The 20094-nt window shown below is 40.6% G+C and overlaps 1 protein-coding gene across 16 annotated transcripts in view; it reads left to right on the top strand.

The window, feature by feature from the left end:
* The window catches only part of ZNF385B (zinc finger protein 385B), a 367591-nt gene that overhangs the window by 335073 nt on the left and 12424 nt on the right, over positions 1-20094 (top strand). For all 16 annotated transcript variants that reach the window (XM_072752075.1, XM_072752074.1, XM_072752086.1 and 13 more), the window contains one exon: positions 4224-4386. In XM_072752075.1, the coding sequence (XP_072608176.1) occupies positions 4224-4386 (163 nt within the window). The remainder of the gene's footprint in view (positions 1-4223; positions 4387-20094) is intronic.

The following is a 20094-nucleotide window of genomic DNA, read 5'->3' as shown; positions in this document are numbered from 1 at the left end:
CCATGATGCCTCCAGTCTAAAGAGATCTGCCTCTCCCAACTTCTATACTTCTTTGTTGCTTTTTACAATTCCACTCTGGGCTTTGAGTTGCAGTTATTTGCGTGCATGTCTTTTCCTTCAACCACTCTTGTGAGTAGGGTCCTTTGTTATTAATCTTTCTCCATGTCTAGCACATGGCAAGCACTAACTAATTTTTTATGCAATAATAATAATGTTTTCTCCTTGTTGGAGTAACCCCTTTTTATGGAAGTTCATTTGGCATCTTTTTAATTTAGCATATAGAGTTTTTCTGCAAATTAACTGACCTCTGCTATTTCCCATGTAACATTGCTTAACATCCTGAAATCTCAGGTCTCAGAAAAATAGGCACCTATAGTTTTAATGATGCACTTTATTTAATGAAGGGAAGAGTTCTAATTACTTTTGAAAATGCAACAAGGTGAGTTCTACAGGTAAATAAATCATTAAGGAATTTCTCTAGTAACATAGCTTTTCCCCAGGCACTTTGTAAGTTTTTGTTTGGAGTGTGTGGTTTTTTTTGTTTTTCTTTTTGTTTTGTTTTTTTCCTGTAAAAGGTGAACACAGTTTACCATCATGTTTCAAGATCCCAGGCAGGTCTTTGAAGTCCAAGTTAGAAATAAGGTGGGGCACCTGGGTGGCTCAGTCAGTTAAGTACCTGCTTTTGGCTCAGGTCATGATCCTGGGGTCTTGGGGAGGAGCCCGCATCGGGGTCCCTGCACAGTGGGGAGCCTGTTACTCCCTCTGCCTCTGCCTGCCACTCTCCCTGCTCTCTGGCTCTCTCTCTCTCTGTGTCAAATAAATAAATAAAATATTAAAAAACAAATTAGAAGTAAGGTGAAACCCAGAAATAGGGGGCACCTGGGTGGCTCAGGGGTTGAGCGTCTGCCTTCAGCTCAGGTGGTGACCCCGGGGTCCTGGGATCGAGTCCCACATCCAGCTCCCCGCAGGGAGCCTGCTTCTCCCTCGGCCTGTGTCTCTGCCTCTCTCTGTGTGTCTCTCATGAATAAGTAAATAAAGTCTTTTAAAAGAGAAAAACCAGAAATACGAGCACAGGTGAATTTCAGAGCAGTTTTTATTTTTAAAGCAATCCATCATCTCCTTGTTTATCTTTTTGTTTGGACCGGTGGGGTCCTGAGAGATGGAGAGGATCTGGGAAAGCAAAAGGCTTTAGTGACAAAACTGGAGGTGAACAGAAGAGGAGGTCCCAGGATGTGGCGTCCTGTCGCAGCTCCTCCTCTGCCGGTAGGTAGTCTGGTTGCTGCTGGGGTGACCCGTGAGAGGAGAACCTGGACCCCGAGGAATTCTTGTGCTGCAGGTCAGTGTGGCGCTGAGCAGCTCTGCTCCGCCAGTTCCCGGCCAGGGGCGTCTTGGATCGCGGCGGTCAGGGGCACCGCGGCCGGCCGGGGGGGCAGCAAGGGGGCCGTGGAGCCAGCCAGGCAGGGTCTGCCCCTTAGTCGCTGAGGGGAAAGCAAGTCAGCCGGGCAGGCGGGTCCCTCAAGTGGCACAAGAGCCACCGCTGGTTGGGCTTGGTTGCGTCCTCGTTCCCGGGTGTGCTGGCTCTTGGCCCTGCTGCTTTCCCTCCCCGACCCAGAAGAGCCCTGGATGATGCAGTCGGGTTAATGTGGCGCTAACAGTGTCCCGGTTTCGCTTGAAGACCTGCCCAGGGCTTAGGAGCTGTTGACACGGCCCAGATGCAGTCGTGAGGCTAGCAAAGTGCTGCCGCCCAGAATGGCACACAGCGGGGCTGCCCTGGCCGGCTGCCACCACCCCTCCCGGTGACAGCCCCAGGACCCCCGATCGCGGCGACCGCGGGGTCTCTAGCTTGGCCCCCAGCCAGGTGTCGCTGCTGGAGCTGGACCTCAGTGCCAACTGAGGCTGTGAACTTTGTGCCCTGATGCCAGGAACCTGCAACGAGGAAACGGCACTGCTTGCCTTGGGCAGGGAGGCTTAGCAGAGAACCCCGTGCAGGCCACCCTGGCCCTTCAGCAAACTTGGGAGGCTGAGTCCGTGGGCCGCCCGATGCCGCTTCGGGATTGTTCCCGCCTCCCAGGCAGCCTGCCCTGCTCCTCGGGGAGGACGGGCCCACCGTTGTGCGGGGCATGCTCTCCCCAGTGAAGGAGGGTTGCACTCCTCACGGGAACTTCCGTGAGGACATGACTGTCACCAAGTCATTAGAAGCAGGAGCCTTCTCTGCGTGCGACTCTCTCCTTTGATTAAAATTGTGCTGTAGGGACCCCTGGGTGGCGCAGCGGTTTAGCGCCTGCCTTTGGCCCAGGGCGCGATCCTGGAGACCCGGGATCGAATCCCACGTCGGGCTCCCGGTGCATGGAGCCTGCTTCTCCCTCTGCCTGTGTCTCTGCCTCTCTCTCTGTGTGTGACTATCATGAAAAAAAAAATTGTGCTGTAGCCCAGCGCGAGGCCCTGTGCGAGCCCTCGAGCTCGGCGAAACGGCCTCTGCACCCACCTGGGTGACTTTCGGGGTGCCACTTGGCTCCCCTGTGTCTCATTCCCCGCCTGCAAAATGCTGATTAATAATGGTACCTACCTCTCAGAGTATTATGCGGGCGAAATGGGCTAATACACACAATCCATTTAGAACTGAGCTTGGCAGAGGCTCCATAACATTAGTCATTATCATTTCTTCATGTGATCAGTTTTTAAATTCTTCTTTGTATATTTTCTTAATTTGTGTCCAACCATCTATATTAGCTGGATTTAAGCGTTCCCGGTTCGTAATAAATAAAGAACTTATGTTCCACTTTTCTCCTCCCTTGGGATCGTTATTTTTTTCCAAATGGACAGAGAACAAGATGAGAAGTCCTTGAGCAAACCACCTAAGAGCAATTATAAACCGGTGATGATCTAAAATGACATTCATGAGAAGATACTCATACCGTATCCAGTCCACATAAGGCTATTGACCTCGGGCGATCAGTGTTTGATGCTAAGAAAAAATCACTAACGTATCTTGAGTTGAAATATAGAATTGAAAACTGGCTCGTTCTGTCCATCGTCACTTCCGCCCACCTACTTACACATGTGCGCGGCACACACACACCCCACCTGCATCCTGCTTGCTGGGGAAAATGAATGAAAACATTAATATACTCATCTTCAAATATATACAGTTATATAAGGAAAACTGACATTAACGTTATTATTTTAGAAATTCTGTAACGAAAACTCACAAGTTTATTATCCATTTCACCTTTATAACTAAGCTAATATACCATATAATAAATGTTTTAATTTGGGTTTTTTTTGTTGTTTTGTTTTCACCAACTGCATGTTTTTACTTTCAGGGTCTATTCAAAATGAAATTGAAGTGAATATATTTAGATGCTTTTGTTAATCTGTGTATTAGTGTAGGTGCCCAAAATATACAATCTTTATTGTATAGGCAGAGAGAAATTTTCCAAATGCTAATAAATTGATTAAATGTTTCCTTGTTTTGCTGTAATTTGTTTTTGTCTTTTAAAGATTTTTAGTAGTCACTCGTCTTGATCTCTTTTCTTCTTTTTGATCGAGTATTGAAGTCACAGTTCCACCTATGCTTTGTGTATAAGTGAACGCAACACTAACTGTTTTGACTTCAGAATCACATCTGAGATTAGAAACAAGGACTGTCTCTCCTTTGTGGCTTAAATTATCTGTTCTCGGAACTGGAATTTTCAAAATGATGCATCAAGCACATGTAGATGACTGTAAAATGTAGCTCCATTTCCACTCACCAGTAGGTTGCTTTGTCCTATCAGTAGCTCTCAAGGCAGAGCCAGAAGAAAGTAGATGCAGAGCAAACAGGTTTTTAGCTGAAAGGAACCAAAACGGAATGTTTGTGGAAGGACACTCAAAGCATCTTGCTGCCAGCTGATGTTTGAAAAGTAACCCCAATGGGCAGTGGTGGGAGGGCACTGCTGATGACAAAACTCACCTTCCTCGTGATTGTGCCCTGGCCCTATTGTCCACTCACAATGATGTCTGTTTTTTAAAGACACAGGTCCTCTGTGCTGTAGAGAAGGTTTCAATACGCAAACCCTCCTTAGCACCTGGTCTACCACTTCATTAAATGCCAAAAGCATAGTTGAGTGCCGAGTTGTAACTGTCTGTGGTGCCTAGGATTGAATGTATATTTTCCTGCATGATCATCCATTGTGGTGTTTGTAAGTAGCAAAAAAATGAGCCTGATTTGTTCTCCTTTGTAGAGCCAGGCCGAGGCCCACTACAAAGGAAGTAAACATGCCAAGAAGGTCAAAGCACTAGAGGCAACGAAAAATAAACCCAAAATGGTTTCTTCCAAGGACAGCGCAAAGGCTAATCCCAGCTGCTCCATCACTCCAATCACAGGCAACAGCTCTGACAAATCAGGTCAATGACACTTTTTGTTCTTTACATTCTTTGTGTTTCTCTGGGTCCCCTGCCCCAACCCCATCCTCCCTCCCCTCAGCTGTTGCATGTTACTCTCCATGGTTTGTTCTTAAATATTAATATGTTTCCTTCACAGGAAAGGTTATGTGTTTGCACGGAACCTAAGCATTTGATGTTACCATTCCATGTTAAATATATACATTTAAGTATATATATATGTGTGTGTGTGTGTGTAAATATATATATTATATGTATATATGCATGAAAGTAAGTAGAGGCTACTTGGTGGCAATGTGTTTAGACAAAAAATCAAGAAATGGATCTAAAACACTGAGTTTATTACCTTTTTATTCATTTTATGTTTGGTTTTTGCTATAGACTTTTTCAGTACAGGAATGATTAAAGTTGTTTATTAATAGACATTTTTATATTCTTTTATCACAGTAAACAGGAGGGGAGGAGCAAAAAGGTGAAGTTTTCTGAGAGTGGCATTATTAAATGAATCTGGAAATGTGTTCAGTAATAAAAGATTTTGATTTTTGAAGATCTATGTAGAGTTCCCCTCAGAGTTACAAATGAATTTTAGGGAAGCTATTTAAACAGTTATGAATTGACTAGCAGAACAACTTTACGTAATTGGAAATGGCCTACCAGAGGAAATGCCTCTTAAGAAGAGTCTGTATTTCATAGTCCAATGAATCTGCAGTTTTTCTGAGTAGGTTCAAACTGAATGATTCAGAAAGAAGAGAAAAAATTCATTTTTCTAGCATGTATACCATGAAATTGGATGTTTGAAAGGTTTTCACACACTCACAAGTGCCCCCTCGGGGCCCAACATGGATAAGTAATCCTGTTCCAGTGACTAACTGAAGAACAGTGTCTATGAAAGGAGACTAAGAGAATGTATCCCTTTCTCAGTGTTTGGCTCTCTCTTCAGGAACCTCTCTGTTGTCGGAAGCACATGCAATCACACACACACACACACACACACACACACACACACACACACACTTCTATTCTCTTCTGCTCATCAAATCATTGTAGAATTTTAGGAGAGCCTAAGAATGCCTTCTTGTGGCTGCTTAGGGCTTTGGAGAAGAGCAAATCTACTGCTATCAGGGGAAGTTTCAGAAAGCTTGGTAAGACAAAAAGACTATTTAGGAAGGGACGATTATTGGTTAGGTCCCAGGAATGCTGGTTCCAAAAGCTCTGGAGCCTAGGAGTGAGTTTAACCCAAATCTGATAATAAAAACTTTTGTTCTTTGTGTGATAAAATCACTAAATCGTGTTATCTGATGAACAGATGATTGATACTAGATTATTACATCACAATTCTCTTAAAGAACAAAGTCTTTTTGTATATATTATCTAATTAATCCTTGATGCAGTCCTATCAGATATTAGAGTTTACAAAAAAGCAGACCGAGCTAGGGTCCATAGTTTAGCAGTCATCGACTGGAGGTTACCCAGTGTTTGGAAGAACTGGATCTATCATCTCCTGACTGCCTGACTGGTTTCATTTTCTACAGGATATTGTTGCCTCTCTGAAACAATACCCTGGCAAAGTTCTTATTACCTGAATTACTCTCTTTAAGCATAGCAGAACTCATACACAAAATGATGAAACAATAGAGGTTAGTGTCACTCCCTCCTCTCAGCTTATTTTGTGTCTTGAGCTAATAGCACAGTTGGTAGGTATTGCAAATGTTTCAGCATTGCTGCTCTGTGTGCTCAGTGCTCCCCTTAGTTATACTATTATTTGGGAATTGGGTTTGTCTACGGATAGTAGTAAAAGTATTAAGCAGAAAAAAAAGTTGAAAATGGAAATTGGGAAGGATCAATGAAAGAAGAATCAATAAAAGTATAGAAGACAAAGAGAAGGGAAAATAGGGAAGAAGGGGAAAGGGAGTACGAAGAAAACCAAAAAAAAAGTCAAAGACTAAGGGATAGACTCAGGGAAAGAACAATATAGAAAATAGAAAACCAAGGGCCTGGGTCACAATCACAGCATTTCTTATACCTACAAGGTACCCAATGAGCGTATGTTAGAGTTGTAATTCAAGGCATTTATTCCTACCATCAAATACTAGTGAGGTCTCAATGTAAGAGACTTCCTGAGCACTTGTGTTTGCCTAGTAAGCCGTAGGAGCACACCAAGGTCAAGTATAACAGTGGTATAAACAAAGAAAGAGAACTGAGATCTAGAATCACCCTAGGGGATGTGAATAGGGAGAGAGGAAAACCAATCTCAAGCATAGAATCTCTTCTTCAGTGGCCATGTGGTGGTCTCTAATCCTGCATCCTCTACTTATCCACCCCAAAGTACTTGGTCTAATACTATTGGTTTTACTCACTGTGTCACTGTCCAGACTTGGACTAGAAACAGTGGTAACCACCTGTATTTTGGGGTTACCTCAGTTTCCATGCTTCCTTATTCAAAATCTGTATAAATGATTTGGTAATTCATTTAGTTGATTCATTCAAATTATTTCTTCATTAGGACTGAGTTGGTTGAGTGGCTGCCTTCGGCTCAGATCATGATCTTAGGTTCCTGGGATTGAGCCCCACATCAGGCTCCCAGCTCAGCCGAGAGTCTGCTTCTCCCTTTCCTGCTACCCCTTCCTCAGCTCATGCTCTCTCCCTTTCTCTTTCAAATAAATAAATAAAATCTTAAAAATAAATTATCCATTTCCCCATGTTTTCTATAAATATTCATACTGATGAAATACTTTATTTGTTCTATCCGATCCATAACAAAGGCAATACCAAAATTGTTAAGGATGGCATTATTTAAAAATAAAGTGGGTTGTATTTGCTAAATAGATATATATTATTTTGTCACCTTCAAATGAGTATCAGCTTCTAAGCAAGAATTCCCACATATATGTAGTAGAGTTTTCAAGTTGGAAAATTAGAAATTTTGCCCAGATGGGAAATCTGGTCTAAACAATGTGATATGTAACCTGTTACTAACTACCCATTTCTAAATCCTTAGAAAGCTCCCACATCTTTGTCAGAGTTATCAATTTTTTTGTCAACTGGTTTTTTATTCCATTTTAAATCCATGTTAGAGGGCTCCTAGGTGGCTCAGTTGGTTAAGCATCTGACTGTTGATCTCAGGTCTTGATCTCAAGGTCATGAGTTCAAGCCCAGCACGGGGGGGGGGGGGGGGGCACTTAAAACAAACAAAAACAACAACAAAAATCCTGTCTTAGAAGAATAGAAGACACAAAAAAACAAGTAGAATATAGGGAGGAAGAGGAAGGGGAAGGGAAGAGGAATAGTGACTGTGGCACTTAACTGACCAAATATTTTATTTCAGACAACACTATCTCTAAGGAGTCAGCCAAAAATTAGAGTAACAATGACAGTGAAAAATTATAGATGACGGCCAATTCTTATGAGACTGAAGTTGCCTAACATTGGTCTTTCTCTTATGAATGAAGAGTTCCTATCAAATGGACTTAAGCAGGATCTACATAATTCTTAGATATTTAAATCAAAAGTAAAGGCATTAGTTACTTGATGTCTCAGCTATCAGATTTCAAATATCCAGGTTCCCAACATCCATATGATTGACTAATTCAATTTCCATTCTCCTCTTTTAGCATCAGTAACTTAGCAGGAGAGGGCAAATCTTGTCCAATAAGGGCAAATCTTGAGGGAGGGGAAATAGCCAGATGTTAAGGGAGGGAGCCTCTGGGAGAGCAGCATCTTGGAATTCACCAAATATCAGCCAAGCAAAAGTGTTCTTTCAGAGTATCTAACAAGGAGCATGGGACTCACAGATGCCCTCTATCTGTTCCTCAAGAAAGCAGATTATTCATTCTAAGAAGTGACCTAACAATCTTATGAGAGTTAGAAAAGCTTTATTACTTGCCATTTTGGCACTTGGGACAACCATTCTTTTAAATTTTATGATACATTTGGAGATATAATGCGGCTCACCTAGTGGCCGGATCTATGCAATCCAAAGAGATTTGTTATAATGGTGCTCTCAGATATAAACACTTCAGGGTATCATGGCAAACCTTCTTTTCTTTCTCTCAGGTCAGTAAACAAAATGAGTTTAAAGTATAATAGCTTGTATTTCATTTATTGTAAGAAGTTCTGACCACATTATTGAAAAAAACTAAATCTGTTTCATTAAAGTCAGTTAGAAATAGTTGTTCCATTCAGTCTTTAGAAGTTGGGGTAGAATTAGATGTAAAATCCAAAGAAATGGTTTCATAGTCTCCCAGGATCTATCCCAACTTTTAACGAATGCATCAATGGGAGTTCAAAACATGGTTGGAGGGAGGAGAAATGTGCTTTAGGAGAATTAGGGTCAAAACACAGCAAGCATTAAGCAGCTTCAGGAAGATGGCTAGAACATATTAGCCAAACACTCGACCCAAATTTCTCCCTGGAGTTCAAGTGTCATAATGCCATATGACAGTACACTTCCCTGTGATAATATGCCCTATACATCAAATTGAATGCTCTTTGTGACAGCATTTAACCCCTCATAGCAGGTCTGAAAAAACCTAGAGCCTTCAAAAAGCCTTATTTCCTGAAAATAATGAAATGTTTTTATAATCAACCTAATGATAAAATGTTGTGGTAGTCAACCTAATGGTCCATATGTCTAGTCTTTGGCACTGGATTTTTTTTTAATTAATTAGAGATCAAATGGGGAAAATCCATTTCTAGTTTAAAATATATAAAGCTATTTAGAACTAAACAATCCTTAATCAGTTGCTGTCTAAACAGATGAAAGCAGATGGAATGATTCAAAATGCTATAGATATATTTGTAAATGCAGTTTAAGAGCAAAGATAATGAAACGAGCATGTTCTGCTTGAAATATAACAATAGGAACACATAAAATGTGTTCAATTTATAAAATCTAGTCACCTGTACATTTTTGTATGACCCTCTCCATTTCCCTGTGACTGCTAGGGGAGATTTGTATCCATCTTTCATTCATTCATGCAATAAACTTTGTATCTATTTATTTACTCAAGAAATATTTACTATCTATACTAAATGGTGTAGTATATATGTATATTTTGCCAGATACTAGAGGTGCAACAATAAACACAAAGATGTCTTTTGCACTCAAAGAACTTCCAACCTATTGTGGTTTATTTAATGTATGGGATATTAAGGCTACAAAGAAAAATAATATATAGTTACCACCTTCAGGCTGCTCCCCAAAATATGGTAATGCTGAGGAACCTGAGTCTAGGAAACGTGAAATAGCTCATGTGAGGTGCTAGAGCATTTTGAATCATTCCATTGAAAATATTCCTACTGGGGTTAAGTGGATGGTTTTGTTTAGCCCATCCTCATGATCATACCAGGGGAATTGTGAGATGACGGTGTCAGAAAAGACAAAAGAAGGAGAGAGGATAGAGTACCTCAAAACAGCTCATTTGAGTTTTCAGCATGCTATGTTTTTGCATTGTGGCAATTCCTCGGGTATGAACCCAAAGTAGTTATCAGCCAGTAGATCAGTGTGATTTACCTGGAGAGGCTGTAGTTCAGCTTTTTATGGTTACCCTATTGCTTTACAAAAGTGTATTTTCAATTTTGTCGAAGAATCTTTCTGCCAATGATACAAATGGAGAGACCCTCGCCTCGTCATTTTTATGGGTTCCCTTGTGTGTTTCATAGTTTTTATGTGTTGTTACAAATGGGGCCAAGTTTTCCAAATGACAACTTCTCATTTCCGCTGACTGCCACAGGACTCCATCGATTAGCCAGCAAGGTCTTCGTAACTGCCTCTTCCCCTCTTTCTGTCTCTAGCAACAGAACCTTGTGCTGTTGAGTTGAAGAAAATGATAGTTTTCTGCTTTGGCAGCATCTGTCATTTATAGACAAGTGCCATCGTAAATTTGGCATACATCTATCCAAATCCGGGAGGCCGAGATTTAGTGTCCCTCATAAAATAATAGATTAGCTATATTTATGACAAACATCCTAAGTCTGAAATTCTGGGGTACAATCATGTAGAACATAAATTGAGTCCCATCTGTCTAAAGAGAACAGACCATTATACTAAGGCTCATATTTTCATGAAATGTACATATATCATTAAGACTTTCAAAGTCAATTTAAAAAATGAAACCACCTCCATCCTTGCCTGTCCACCTTGAATCTGACAACAACATCGTGGCAGGCAAGGCCGAAGGTTCCTAAGTAGTTAAGTGTTTGTCACACTCTGGAAACTAACTTCCAAAACTCCTGAGCACTTTATCTTGCTTTGAAATAAGACTGAGCACTTACTGTTAGTCTCCACTTCTGAGAGCTATTTCCTAGCACCACCCTAAGAAAGTGAACCAAAAGTTGAGACTCACTTATGATGTACTAAGGACCTACTAACTTATAATTGACTAGGGATATGTTATAAACCATTCCCCAAAGCAAAACCTTGGCTATCCCCTCATTTAGGCTTATATCACTATCAAAAACTTTATTCGCCTCTTTTTATTATACTTGTTTACAACCATTCTGCATTCAAAAGAAATTGGAATATAAGAGGACTTTGTATGTATATCAAATAATTTTATAAATGCACAACCAAAAATTCCCCCTGAGACTTTAACCAAGGTTATTAGATACATTTGATGACATTCCACTTATTTGCTTCAGGAAGAACTCTCTTACAATGAAATATTTTTTGAGATGGGTGGGCGATCAAATAGAATCAGTCAATAAATATTCGTAGATTCTGTGTTCAAAGCACTGGTACTAGGCACTCTGGGGGATTCTAGGCCCAATTCTGATGGTACCACACAAATTTAGCTTTACAGTATAAAACTTAAAGTGTTTTTCATAGAAACATCTATAAAATATTTTCCACTTCCCTGATTTCTTGCTCTGAGAATCAGGTTCGCTACAGTGGATACCGGGCATGGTATCACACACTTATAGTTTGGTGCTCTCTTTTTTATAGGCCAGTTCTATTCAGTAAAATACCCTGGGGTGATAAAAAAACAGTCTGTAATCTGTGTTGTCCAACTAACTAGCTATTCAGCACTTGAAATGTGGCTTATACTACTGAGGAACTGAGTATTTAATTTTATTTAATTTTACGTACTAACATGGCTAGTGACTTGGACAGCGCATCTGTAGACTGTGGTACTCTTTGCTCTTTTAACTAGCCAAGACTCCAGAGAAGGCATTAAATTCCCTGAGTCTCTATTTTCTCATCTGTAAATTGGGAATAATGCCCTCCCTGCATCATGATGGTGTTTTATGAATCGAGTGAAATGATTTTGCGAGTGCTTGGCAAAATGTAAAACATAACAAAAAGGCCCATTATTGATATTCTAACAGTTTTGGGTTTCTTTTCTTTTATGGAGCTGTCTCTTCTTGCTACTGTCCATGAAAGGTGACAGATGCCCCTTGTAGTGGCCAGCTATCATCATCTTCCATTATGTTGCACCTATTATAGTTTATTCTAGAAAACCAGATCCAAGCTTATTAGACTTGGATGCAAAAAGTAATTGTAAGAGCTGTGCTACTAATAATTAATGTGTCACTGAATGCTTGCCGTGTGCCCGAGGCTAATATGCTAAATGTCTTATATATACTATCTTATTTAATGATAGAGTCCTCTGATGGATACTAGAGAGTGATATCCGGTTAGGGAAAATGACGGCTTTGTGTCAGAGAGAAAGTAGCTTCAAGCCCAGATTCTCGCCCAAATTCACTACCACGATATGCCACTTTGGATGAGGGTGCATGAACTTTAACCACACATGCTTTCTGAAAGTTATTTGAGACTTCTTTCACTAAGTGACACTTCAAGATGTCTGTCACTTCAGAAAGATGTGTTATTTCTATTCCCACCCTGTTCTACAACTAGTTTTATTTTTGAAAAATCAAGTTTTGAGTGTCTTTGAACATAAGAACATGATTTTTTGAGCGCCATTTACCTACCTTGCATACAAATGTAGTAAAAAGAGCACGAGCTTGAAATCAGAGAGATTCGCTCCACTTCTCACTGACCAGATAACCTTAATCAAATCCTGTTCACTGACCTGTTTGTCCGTCTGTTAGATGGGAGGGCTCATACCTACCTCCCGGAGTTGGCAGGATCGATGAACCAACGATGCCAGCGCCAGCCTCAGTTCCTATCACCTAACAGATAGTCAACAGATGGTAGCCATAGAAAGCAACCGTTGTTCAAAGAAATTTCCCAACCCTGTCCTTTTGACTCTATGATCATTTCATGCCATGCTGCCATGCAACGGGACCCGTACTTACCTTCCTCTTTCTGTGCTTCTTTTATTATCTCATGCTAATTATTTACATTTGCGTTTCCCTTCCAGACGTTAAGGTTTGATTAGCCTGACTCTCCCCGTGGAACATGTGGTGATGGGCACTGAGGGGGGCACTTGATGGGATGAGCACTGGGTGTTATGCTATATGTTGGCAAATTGAACTCCAATAAAAAGAAATTTTTTTAAAAAAGAAATAAAAAAAAATGTGGAAGGACCTTCTTGGTCTTCTTCACATTGCTGTAAGTGGAGGAAATGTCTTTCTACTCCTTCTCCCACCGGTTAATGTATCTCAAATGTTATGGCCTCTGCAGCTTCAGGTCCTGCCCATGTTACATTAATGCCAGTAAGAAGAATTTCATGGGGAAGCCGTGGCACCTTCTTTAGTTTATGAACAGGGCAAGAGGACCCTGGTTAACTCCACCTTTGTCTCCCGTAAGGTGGATACCCCACCTCATAGGTCAGCAGTCTGTTCTATACACAGTTACAGTACTAAAAGCAACGACATCCCAACACATCTCCATTCATTGAGGGAGAAAACCAGGTGCTCCCTGTGGAGAAGCAGCCCCGCCTGGAGCCAGAGTGGGTTACTGAGGAGGCGAGCAGAGGGTGTAATCAGAATAGGAAACACGCTCCTGCCTGACAAGTGCCTGCTGGCATTTGTGTCAGTAAATGAGAAACTTGTCAGCCCATACATTTTATTTCTGGCTTCTTGTAAAAGAATGTTCGTAGTTTGCAATTTTTTAATAATTTTTGTATGCTATTAACTAGTTAGCCTCTAGAAAATGTGTGTTTTGTTTTCTTTCAAATAGGAAATGACATAAATTCTAGAATTTCTTGTCATAACAGAAATTATTTTATTCCTTGCTTGCAAATATTTGAACTTCTGTCACAGTTTCATGATGATTTGTACTCATTTAACTAGCAAAATAGCCATATTTAAGTCAAAGCAATTTGTCTTTCCTAGAACAATATCTTTGTTCTTAGTTCTGTTATTTTTACTCAGTGGAAATTAATTAGGGTATCATCATTTTGAGTGAAGGAAAATGTTTTTTATTTTATTCTTTTCAACAACAATTTTATCCAATCGTTTGATTAATCCATAAGACATAATGATTAATATCCAGTAAAAGTTTTTTTAAGTATTTTGAAGAACCACTAGTAGATGTTCTGTTTATGTTACCTATGGCATCTTAAATTGAGAGAACTCTTTTGGAAAGCAACGTCCTAGAATAAATAAAAAACCATATAAAAGTTCATTCTGTTGACTATTTAATTCCTCTTCTTATAATTTATACTAAAGAAATAATCCTAAATACAAAGCAAAAAAATTAAAATGTACGAAAATGCCTACTATGGCAGTATTTGTATTTTTTTATTTTTTTAAATTTTTTTTCAGTATTTGTATTAAAGAAAAGTGGAAACAAGATGATGAGGACTAGGGAAGTTATTTCAGTAAATTACTTATACCCAATAATCTATTAGGCAGCCTTACAGTACATAAAAGCAACATGAAAAATGCATGTAATACACTAAATAGAAAGCTACAAAATGGTTTGTCCATGCATGTGTTTGCAGGTATTTATTAAGTGCTTACTGAATACTCTGCATCCTGCTAGGCCCGGGCTGTGTGATGGTGAATCAGCAGACTTGGGCTTTGCCCTCGTGAGAGCATCCAGGATAAATGCTGAACAAGTGATGACAAGCTAAATGAAAAGAGAGAGAGGCTGACCTTGTCTGAGAAGGAAAGGAAGTCCCAGGCAGAGGATTTAGGCTCTCTCTGCCTGGTGGGAAAGAAGTTGGCCATGGAAATGGGGGCCCCATTTTGGAAGGTGGAAGGGAAGAGGATTCCCACCAGGGGAACCAGTACGCCACAGGACTCGAGATGTGAAAGACTGCGTGGTGTATAGAATTGAAGCACTGAGAGGACACTTGGGGATAAGGAAGGGATTTCAGGATGTTGGTAAAAAAGTGGTTGAAAATGATGGAACGGAAAGAAGGCAGCATGAAGTGATGGGCATAAACACAGAGGTCCTGAACCTCTTTTGGTGCTAGGGATTCCTGTGGCCTAGTCTCAGAGTGACGTTTTTATTTGTTTTCATTGTTATTTTTAAGTAATCTCTGCAACCAGCGTGGGGCACGAACTCACCACCCCAAGATCAAGAGTCACATGCTCCACTGACTGAGCTAGCCAGGCGCCCGTCAGAATGATGTTTTTGTTTTGTTTTGTTTTTGTTGTTGTTGTTGTTGTTTTATGATAGTCATACAGAGAGAGAGAGAGAGGCAGAGACACAGGCAGAGGGAGAAGCAGGCTCCATGCAGGGAGCCCGATGTGGGATTCGATCCTGGGTCTCCAGGATCACGCCCTGGGCCAAAGGCAGGCTCCAAACTGCTGCGCCACCCAGGGATCCCCAGAATGATGTTTTTAAAGCCATAAAAGGAAACTTATACTTTTACAAAGAAAATCAATTACACTGAATACAGTGGCCAAATTTTTATTATGATATAGTGACATAGCAATGATGCTTTAAATAAGATCTAACAACGGGTCCGATAGCTACGATAATTTTGAAGTAACGTGAGGCATAAACATTTCAAGATTTTTATGACAACTGTAGTATATGATGAAAATATCTTATTTCTGTCAGTGGGCAAAGTTGCAGGTGCCATCAAGATGGCTATTTTTGCCTTCATTTATCGTTGAAGAAAATGCTAAATTTCAATCAGAGATAAATGAAAGTGAAGATATAAGTGAAGATATGGGGGGTTTTGCCCCCAAGTTCATGGATTCTGTGAACTCATGGGCCCCTTGGGAGTCTGTAGACCACCCCCCACCTCCGCAGGTTAAAAACTCCTGTTTAGGGGCACCAGGGCAGCTCAGTTGGTTGGATGTTTGCCTTCGACTCAGGTCGTGATCTTTGGGTCCTAGGATCAAGCCACATGTTGGGCTGCCCACTCAGCAGAGAGCCTGCTTCTCCAAACTCTCTCCTGCTTGTGCCCTCTCTCTCTCTCTCTCTCTCTTTCTCTCAAATACTCTCTCTCTCTCTCAAATACTCAAATAAGTAAAATCTTTAAAACAACAACAACTCCTGTTTCGTGTGGGAGGTTTATAGAGTTTTTTTTTTTTCTCTATTTCTACATACTGTGTTCTTTGCATGATAACTGCCAATGACTTGATGAGTTAATATATCTCAGGGCACAGGGAGGATGGGAAATAAACTTATAGCCATAGGGCCCCCCGTCACAGTATTCCTAAAGAATCTAGGTAATGAGAAACTCTACACAGACCCCTTTAGGTGTCCAGGCCTCTTGAATTAACATCACTTTTTAAAGGAAACTTTCTATGATCAACTGATTTTCTTCTGCAACCCATAGCCTTAAATATAAAGCCAGCTTTGACAGTTTCATAAGAAAGCATCAGATTGAATTCAGGCACAAATGCTAGACTCAAGATGTAAAAGTGTGATTGGCCTTTAGCAACATATTTTTAAAAGGATTACTAGCTTTCCTACACTGGGACCGCCCAGCCACTGAAAGTGCGATCTCCTTAGGACAGGCAGGCCCCAGTTAGGTCCATAAAGAAAGACAGCCCACTCCTAGCTCCCTGGAACAGCCGGAGGCAATGGGATTGTTTGCTGAAAGTAAATTTTTTTTTAAATTTTCCCTAATAAATAAAAGTACATTTCTTAGATGAAGAAAGACAGTTTCCTCAATACCTCTCAGGTTGACCTTTCCCTTGTCACATTACCTGGAGTTTCAAAGCTAACCCCTAAATTCTGCATCGAGAAAGGATAGATGTGGGAGGAGCAGAATTCAGATGTTTTCCCTTATTATACCTTCTGAATCGATGTTTCCCCTGCAAAAGGCCATTCATCTAGGAGAAAAGAACCTGCTCCTCATTCCACCTAGAAAATCAGTTTTTAATCTTAGTCCTGGCTTTTGAATCGTTACTGGACCTGCTCCCTGAGGGACTTGATTTGAGTGATATGAGTTACTTATTCTATTTTCCATAATAAAGCTGCCTCAGAAATAACTGTTTCACATCTCGGGGTGACAAATCGGAAAAGGGGCAATTTTTCAACCTGAAGAGGTTGAAATATGATTTCTCTATTGTACAAGTCAAATAGCTGGAAAACCACACAAAATAGGAGAAAGCTGTTCATTAGATTCAAACTCTAGCACACAAGCCCTCTTTTGTGCTCCCTTAGGAAGGTGACATGTTCACTAGTACCGGCGCCGGCTCATTGATACGGAGCTGGGCTGCCAGCTGTTGGCATGGACATACTTGGAGATGTCACTGTTTTATCTGAGTGAGGGACTGGCAGCTTCTGCTCCCCAACAAAGTGGCCTGAAGGACAACAGGGCAGTTGTCCTGCAGAGGTAGGCAGGGACCATCATCTCCTGCAGATGGACCACAACATCCTGCAGGGTGTAGCCCAGTGGCCAGAACCCAACTGACCTGGGCTTTCAAATGGAAAGAGCAGGATATCCTAACTCAGGATTGCAAGTCTGGCAGAAAATGGAAGTACAGCAGCTGTTCTGAACTTACAAAATTGGTCACCAAACTCACGAGCCCTAAGTTACTTCAAATAAGTAAGCTCTTTTTGTTTTTTGTTTTTTTGTTTTTTTTTAAATAAGGATATATAGCTTCTGATTCAGTGAAGAGTCACTTTAGTTTATAGACCATTTTCCCTCCTTCCAGGATTAGTCTAAAGGCCAAGGTGTGAAAATAAGACATAAACATAGTTGATTAGGAATTAACAAGCTTTAAAAAAAAAAAAAAAAAGGAATTAACAAGCTTAACAGTGATCAACCGTGCTTGAAGAGGCGGGATTTCTGAGATTTAGCTGGAGCCGTGTGAAGGGCCCCACCAGCATCAGTTGACCCAATGTATAATATTTGAGTGCTCTGAGAATTTTAAAAACTAGCTTTAATTTTCGTGTCTGTCCTTGGCTTCTTGTGTCTCTGGGCTTGTCATATGAGGACTCTGTTGTGTTTTCCACATCTGCAAAATGGCATAAGCCATATAGAAAACTCTTTGTTTCCAAAGGTTGTTTAACAGTTCACCCTCAAGTGAGGCATTGAGATCAGACATTGTCCAACAAGAAGTCCTGTGACTAATAAAGCAAACAGACTAACCTGCTAGGTGTTGTAAGATTAACCAGCCTATACTATGCTGGGTAATGCTTGAGGACATCTGGAATTAGATCAAATCTAAATGAGGAATCTAGTTAGAGAAGACTCCAAGTGTACCAGGTCCATCTCAGGCCACGTGGCATAAAGATTATGTGCCTTGGGGATCTGGGCAGGCCGTAAGTGGTATCATCACTAAGATACAAAGTCTGCAAAATGACACTTTCAGGAACAGGTATCTATTACCTAAAAGAGTAAAGAAAATTAAATAATGGCATAGGTCCTAGTACTTGGAATTTCTTAAAGAACATTATTGCATGAATATATCTCCATCACGTAATGATTGATAGTGCAGATGAATAGACTGTGATGTTATTCGTTTATGACTGCTTACAACATTGCCAAAATGGGCTGTCGAGCTACAAATCTCTGATGAGTCTCCAAACATAAGACCCACAGTGTTGCTATGACTGAAACCTTGCCATGACAACAGGATATCCATTTAGTCACGAAGAGGATGGGCTGTGCTTTGATATTTTGTTTTCACATGTGCTTTAGATTTTCTGGCATAGGTACATGCTTACTGTTTATATATAAGTTTATGTAGGATTCCAAATAAGGAAGATAATAAAATCTATGGATTTGTTCATTTTATTAAATCAGAATATTGGACCTGGCACAATGTACTTGTTATGACTCTGTCCTAGTACATGTCAAGGTGACCCATTCTTAAACGAATTGTTCCAACCTCAGATGACATTAAATATTGATTGTATATATAATATATATCTTTAACAACGATACAAGTATTTTACATAATAGCAGAAATGTCTGTTCTATCTATATTTATTTCACTTTATGATTTAGCCGTTAACAGTGAATTCCTAGTATTAATACTTGTGAGGCTAAAATGCACTGCGCTGAAATGAGCATTTCCTTATTTCAACATATTGGTTGCCCACCTATGGCTTTCCGTACCCTGGGCACAAAGGTGAATTAGGATACTGTTGCAGGACTCGAGGATCTCTCTACCTTGGTAACGATTTTAATTGTGAAAAAAAATATGCAAAACCAAAATACAATTATATGATTATGAGAGCGTAGGCAAGGAAAGGAGAGAGGAGATGAGCTCAGGAACTAGAGGCAGCAAGATCTAGAAAGAAGTTTTATGGCGATCCAGGGAGAATAATGAGGGCCTGAAATGAGGCAGTGGCACATGGTAGATGCTGAGGAAATGTCTGCTGGATAAAAAGTGAATAAGGCCAATAGAAGAAATATTTAGAAGATAATATCAATAAACTTAGGTCATTCATTAAACAGAGAAGATAAGAGAAGGAAGAATTCAGGAGTTCTTGATGACAGTTCTGCTGGACAGCGAGCAAGGTCATTGATTGATAGGGGGACTACTTGGAAGGGCCCCTATGTGGGGCTCATTCATTCAGTACCAGGCATGTTGAGTTTGAAACACCCATGAACCATCTAGAAATAGAAGTTCCAAAGACTATCAGGGGAAAAGGATCTTGAACTTGTGAGAAAGGTAGAGATTTCATCTATGGATTTAATGTGGTAGAAGAAGTTATTAGAGTGAATTAGATCCAAACGAGGACAAGAGTATGGTCTTGAGGAATGCCAACACGAGGGGCAGGCGAAAGAATAGGAGCTGGCGAAGGGGACCTAGAGTGAGCTGTTGTGGAGGTTGAGGGAGAAGCAGGCAAGGCCCATGTTTGTCAAGATCAAGGGGGAGAAGCATTTCAAGAAGGAACTTGGGCCCAATACGAGAGAAGACCGAAGAGAGACCATTGGTTTTGCAGGAGGGTAAAGATAGACGGGAAGAAAGGACGTAGATGAGCCACTTCACATGACCACTTCATGTTCTGCACCAAAGGGAAGATAGATGGAAGATTCCAGGAGTGAACCAAGTCAGGGAATGGCTTTTGGAACGTGGAAGTCTCAGCATTTTGTAAACAGAAAGAACCCAATGGAAAGAAAGTAGCCAGAACTGTAGGAAGGAGAGAAGAAACATAAAAGATACCATAAAGCTTTTCATCAGAGGTGTAAAGAAAATAGGTGCAAATGGAAGAAAATGTAATATCAGGGGCAAACTCATCCAGCTTCCTCGTTTCTGTGAGAAACAGGAAACCAGATGTTTGTTTGCTAATGAGAAGTTGGTGATATTGGTAGGGAACTTAAAAAGAAAGATGTGGTTTCCATGGGGAAGCTGACTGTGTTTATTCCCATTATAAGATCACTTTTTTCCCATTTGTTGGTCTGATTTATTGACCTGTTCTTCAGGTATAGAAGTTTT

This window comes from Vulpes vulpes, chromosome 3, assembly GCF_048418805.1.
Source record: "Vulpes vulpes isolate BD-2025 chromosome 3, VulVul3, whole genome shotgun sequence".
In the NCBI taxonomy this organism is placed as follows: Eukaryota; Metazoa; Chordata; class Mammalia; order Carnivora; family Canidae; genus Vulpes; species Vulpes vulpes.
The sequence above is the reverse complement of the archived record's forward strand: the minus strand, read 5'-3'. Positions and strand labels throughout refer to the sequence as shown.